The 6,414-nt window shown below is 37.1% G+C and overlaps 1 protein-coding gene across 1 annotated transcript; it reads left to right on the top strand.

Moving 5' to 3' along the window:
* Positions 1 to 3,835: 3,835 nt before the first annotated feature.
* LOC138700440 (uncharacterized) lies at positions 3,836 to 5,216 on the top strand. The gene is made up of 3 exons (XM_069827058.1): positions 3,836 to 3,978; positions 4,636 to 4,964; positions 5,044 to 5,216. The coding sequence occupies exons 1-3, from the start codon at positions 3,836 to 3,838 to the stop codon at positions 5,214 to 5,216; spliced, it is 645 nt and encodes a 214-aa protein (XP_069683159.1).
* Positions 5,217 to 6,414: the final 1,198 nt, after the last annotated feature.

A 6,414-nucleotide genomic window follows, 5' to 3' on the forward strand; every position in this document is an offset into this window, starting at 1 on the left:
ACTGTTCTTGTTGATAATTAAGACTGCGAAGTGTATGCAACGTTCTTGACCCGAAATATACAGGCAAATATGCTTGAAAGCAGAATATTGTACATTTATTTCAACTCAACAACAATGTAACTTGATTATCTCAACAATAGGATTTGCTCTCCACACAGTAACACAGTATTCGTTAGTGCACTCCACTGACGACAATGAAATTTACTTGGACTATTACGAACAACAATGAACTGTTAATCTTAAATAATATTTACAAATCACTATTTACAACACAGAACGGTCAGTTCTCAGTGCACAGCTCGTTTGTCTTGGCTAGTTCTTCTAGCTCAGTCACTCGCGTTCACAGAATCTTGAACCACAGACCTTCAGAGACGATCCGCTGAACTTCGAACTCAGGTCCCCCAACTGCGGTCCACTGCACTCGAACTCCGGGCTTCAGGCTCCACAGTTACGGACACAACTCAAGTCGCGCTCTGGTCTCAAAGCTGGCTTCGCTGCTACACAAGACTGGCTTACTGAATAAACTATCCCAAGTTCTCTCGCGTGCGTAATTTATACTCACACCACAGTTTCTGGAAAGTACGAGTTCTCGATATTTCGACGCGCGTCCAGATAGCACTCCAGAGAAAGCACTCGAACAATCCGGACCCCTCTCCTCTCCACCGCGATCGCTCTTTCCCCTGTCTTCTCTCCGCAGCACATGCCACAGGGAGCAGATGCGCGCGCAACCCGCCCAAAACACGGCCGACTTAGCACTTCCTTCTGCTGGTCGTGAGTTCGAATCTCACGTCGCTGTCACATTATGGTTCGAAAAAAAATAGTCTACAGGTATTTTCAATCACATTAATATATATTTATTACAGACAAACAGAATGTAGACAAATTAAAAAAAAAGTCCATCTTCCAATACTGATGTGTTAATAGTAATGTACGTTACAAGAGCGGTATGTTGACGTTTTCATGGTAGAGGAAAAGATTGAAAAAGCGAAACGTAGTTGAGCTTTTTTAATTTCCGAGAACATGAAAACAAACATACCGCTCGTGTATCGTACATTATTTTGTGCGAAGATCGTTTATTACATATCTGAAATACTAATTTCTAATTAGTTGCAATGAAATCTCCATGTTGGTTTCTGTTTAATGGCGGCAACTTCGGAAAACCAAAATATCTTTCTTCAACATTGTTGCTATAAAATGTTTTCTATGTTTACTATACTCCAGCAGGCCGTGATATACGTCTGTCTTTTTTCCTCCCAGTCTATAAATGCGAACTTAGAACAAACGGTAAGGTTATGTAATGATTTATTTTTCATTTTAATATTTTAACAATATTATTTATATAACATATTGCAGTAATAACATCGGCATCTGGAATCTTGTTGATTTTTTCACGGCTACCTTAATGTTACTTATATCAGGAATGCAATAAGTTTCGTGGAGTAGTAGACTTTACTTAATTTTTGCAAATATTTAAAAACAATAATTAACATTGCAATTTAGGTGAAATTGCAGTGGAAAGTTTGCAATTTATAATTATTACTATGTTAAACGTCTCTAAAAATAATATGTTAAAAGCCTAAAGCAGTAAAATGAATGTCGCTCTAAAGCTGTAAGAAGAGGGAAATTGTTATGTGTGTTACGTTGGGAATACTGAATGTGGTATTTCACACTTATCGCGTATTGGTTCTGTGCGGAAAACAAGCAAATACGCACGATCTCGCACAAATTTTATTTTGTATGTAAGTCAGAAGAATTTTAAGTTATCAAGTGTCAAAACAATGCTTCGTATCAGAAAGAATCATTTTATATTTCGAAAATTATCTTTCTACGTCACAAGATGAGATAGGTGCAATTTATATTTATCGCCAATGTGTAAATTACAACCTCTAGGCAAGGAAAAGTCTTCCCTCCTCAGAGCTTACCAATTGTTTGTAAAAGAGTCAACCCCACACTTTTGTTCAACACTTCATTTGTTTACTTTTTAATCGTTTTCCCTATTTTACCTGGAGCTGATCTCAACTTATCTTTAGCCTCCTGAACATTTGCTAGCTGCAATGGAAGTCTTCATTTTCTTCATCTTGATAAGCCCCAGGGGCCCGGAGCCTCAAGCCACCTGATCAGCCGAAACTGACAGGTGGGCTAGCCTGTCTCAGCACCTGATAATCTCAGGTCCCATCCGCACACGAAGTCTGATAAGCACTAAACACCCGGAGCAGTCCATACCTGTGAAGTAACGGTTAGCGCGCCTGGCCGCGAAACCAGGTGGTCCGGGTTCGAATTCCGGTCGGGGCAAGTTACCTGGTTGAGGATTTTTCGGGGTTTTCTCTCAACCCAATTTGAGCAAATGCTGAGTAACTTTCGGTGCTAGACCCCGGACTCATTTCACAGCATTATCACCTTCATCTCATTCAGATGCTAAATAAGCTGAGATGTAAGTACAGCGTAGTAAAATAGCCTACTTAAATAAAAATAGATACGGAGCCCCAAACCCTTCTCATATCAGCATCGCAAACCCATACTACCTCCAAGATATCACCCAGCCTATATTTATTACTGTAGATGAAAGATGATTGGATATGAGGGTAAGGTGGATAGTGTTGGTGGAATGATAGAGAGAAACATTAGTTCCCCGAGAAAAATCCTCTGCAACATCTCATCTTGTCTACCACAAAATTAATCGCAATCCGCCTGGATGGAAGATCAGAATTGAATAGCAGTGCAAAAGAAACAAACGAGAGCTAAGAGTGGTTCCTTGGCTACTGCCAACTTATTTTCGACGAATATCAAAGATTTTGTTTAATATACCGCCTCTCTGTGTTCATTTAGATAAATAAAATGAAGAATATGTAAAGAAATTATATGCTAAGAAACTAAAATACGCTAAGTATGCACGCTATGCAAACCTTTAATTACCTTAGATGTAATATTATGCCTTGAAAAGTGCTCTTTCTGAGATCCAAGGAAATAATATGAACACTAACAAAAAACATGCATTTGTATCAACATCCCACCTGCACTGATCACTAGTTCGACGAATCGTCAGGTAGACTACTGCTCCAGATCTACTTAATATTCAAGTTTAAATAAATATACGATTTTATCCCTGTTCCTATGATTTAAAAAAAATTACAGAGAAGATTTTTTCGAGTAGAAGTTGTAAATATTCTTAAGTCTAAGTATACTCTATATGCGAATTAAACTACCTATTATAACTGGATAACGAAACCTTATGAAGTGAAGATGCTCGCAAAATATGCATGCAACTATGCACTAAAATTACTGAAATATGTCTTAAAATTAAATATGTATTCATTAAAAGTACCACATAGATCACTGACACTACAGATTTATTTGATATATATTATTATTTATGATAAATTAAAATAAAATGAAGTATTTTTAATTAAATGCTTGCAAATGTTACGAAAATATAATCAATTTGATACAATTTATTTACCTTTCATTTAAATTGAAATTATTCAATATGCATTAGAACAAGCGTTCTCAACCTGTTGTTCGCAAGCACCATGGTGCTCTTTTAGTGACATTTGGTGCTCTCGTCATGCGAGTAAAAAAGTGCTCGCGAGCACGAACGCTCCTGGGGTCCGTTCTTCAATTTAAACTTTGCTGTACGAGGCAGAACAGATAGCGTGCCTGCTCAAAACATGGGCATGGATAAATATATAATAGGATGCGAAACTGCGGTCAGAACGATCTAGATGCGGTATTCTGAAATAAGGTGATCAGCGCCCGACGTCGTAGGTAGTAAATCATAGAACTACGTGACAACCAGCGTTCTCCACTTTCCGATACGAAGTAGTCAGAACGTTGGCCGATGACCAGCCAACAGCGTTACGAAGGTAAGACGGATGCCAGAAAGATACAAAAGATTCGAGGAAGATGCTCAGCGCCTGGATGCAAGACTGTCAATACTGTGGGAGGGAAGCATTTTTTCTATTTTCCTCAGGAACCTATGAGGTAAGCTTTAGTACTATTATTGTGTCCTGTGTAGCCTAAACCTTACACTTGAAAACAATGTACTTTTTGGTGAAGTAGGTTAGACGAGCTGTGCATTGCTTTCTGCTAATTTATTTAGGATTATAGTAGGAGTATAAATTTAGATGGTTCCGAAATTCAGTCAAACTGTAATAAAATGTGAAATATTGACGAAAAAGAGCAAGAAGGCTGAAAATGAAACCTCGTAAACCTGAATTGTAGCATTAGGCCACATGGCTGCAAACTAAAACCACGTGGTTTTCAGTATAAACATCTCACAGTTATGGAAAATAAAATTATGCCTTCTTTGATGTAGTTAGCCATTCTGGAGAAATTCTCAATCATGTGTAATAATAATAATAATAATAATAATAATAATAATAATAATAATAATAATAATAATAATAATAATAATAATAATAATAAGCTTAGGCCTAATATTTAATTTAGTTTGTACCCAATATCTGTTGCTGCTACCAGTTTTCCTATGGTCACTCACTATCTAGCGATGCGCATTAGACATCTCTTAAAATAACACAAATGCAGCAGATAAGTTATTTTTTTCCCCAATTTTTGCATGATTTCTATTCAATATTTCTTCTACTTTATCTCATTAGTAATTGTAATCCATTGCTTTAGGTGTTGGAAGTGGCTCCGATTTTGTGGGCTAGAGGACCGGTATCGAGTTGCCGCAGATGCCACACACAGGTTGAGAATCTGCATGGACCATTTCATTGAGTCTGACTATTATAGCTCTTCACAAAAAGTGATACTTAAGCAAACTGCAGTGCCCACTGTTCATGCTAATGGATTAGTGGTGCCATCAAACCCTAAAATCCGGAGCCCAACATCTAGCCCAATTATGCCTCGAGCGACCTTATCACCGGGGTCTACCCCAACTTTCAGGCATCACAAGACTTTGCGGACGTATGCTAGGAGGGCGAAGATTGATTCTGCAGCTGCTGAAGGTAATTAGTACACTAGCAATGTTTTTAGGTCATTCATGTTTAAAATTTCCGATTTAATTACTCTTTTCTTTATTTTTAGGTACGCGTAGTCTCATAGGTTTACAAGCTGCAACTGAGCAGGCTACAGGCTTGGCAGCTATACCTCAAACAATTCCTGCTCCTATGAGTACTCCAGCTTCAAAGATTACTGCTTCGACGGCATATGCCGGGATGAATAAAGATGCATGCCAACAAGGTAATTATTCCACTTAGTCAAGTTTATGGATTTCAAGGAATTTCAGCTGTTCTTACATGTTTCAAAATATATAATTAATTATGTTTCGTTTTTTTGTGATTATTACAGGGAACAGTATGATTGGTATACAGCTGAGGGGCTATCAGCAACCATCGCTCCTATTCAATGTGGTTCCCACAGCTGAAGGTAAGCGATACTGTCTTGTAACATGCTAGTAATCATTTAAGTTAATTGCCTCCTGCCATATGTCTGCAGTTTTCATACTTCATTCTTTTACAGTAGCGAATAATAACAAATCCTCTTAACTACAGTGCAGGGTGTTTATCTTGTTATATATCGATCGTCCAGTTCAAAAGTGCGACAACTCAAAAATTGCCATTTTTTAGTTATTTATACTACTGAAAGCCCCTTTCGGAGCTCTTTCCGATTCAATATTGAGATAAGTCATATTTACAACCAAAATGAATAAAAACGAAATAAACTGCTTTAGAAATAATTATAACTATGGACTTTATTAATTCATTATTACTACATTTCGAAATCTATTAATAATGAGCTGGAAGATCGTGATATACTCGTCCTGAATACTGACTCATTTCTAATTGTCGTGGTTATGAACCAGAAATCTGTCCCTTTTTAGGGGATTTATTTGAAACTTTCAGCTGAAGATATATCAAAACTTGTTTTTTTGAGTTGTCGCACTTTTGAACCAGACGATCGATATTGCAACTGATATCCTGACAAGTCTCCCTGGCACGAAGTACACCATCATTCCCTCTTACTGACTTCTCTTTAATATCCCAACACCTCTGCTGATTATCCCTTTCTGTTAGTGTCAGTTGTCCTCTATGGCCCAGCTTATTAGCAAAAAAAAAATATTTTATATTACATTACAACGAACAATTCAGATTAATACAATCAAATTTGTTGCAGCATTAAACTTTTGGATTGTTACTATTACTTAACATTTATATGAGTTATAATTTGTACAGTTAAGAGCAGTTTGAAATGAATGGAGCACAAAGTCTGTTCAATTCTTGCTTCAATTTAATTTATCATTTATTTCCTTAGATTCTGACATGAATACATCCATGATGGAACAGTTTCCTTCAGCTTCAGCTACTCCTCCTTCCAAACTTGGTAAATATTGATCACATTTTGATGTATTGTCAATTTTTTAGTATGTTATATAGCCTATCCATAGCTTGCATGCCT

This window comes from Periplaneta americana, chromosome 5 (assembly GCF_040183065.1).
Source record: "Periplaneta americana isolate PAMFEO1 chromosome 5, P.americana_PAMFEO1_priV1, whole genome shotgun sequence".
Taxonomy (NCBI): Eukaryota; Metazoa; Arthropoda; class Insecta; order Blattodea; family Blattidae; genus Periplaneta; species Periplaneta americana.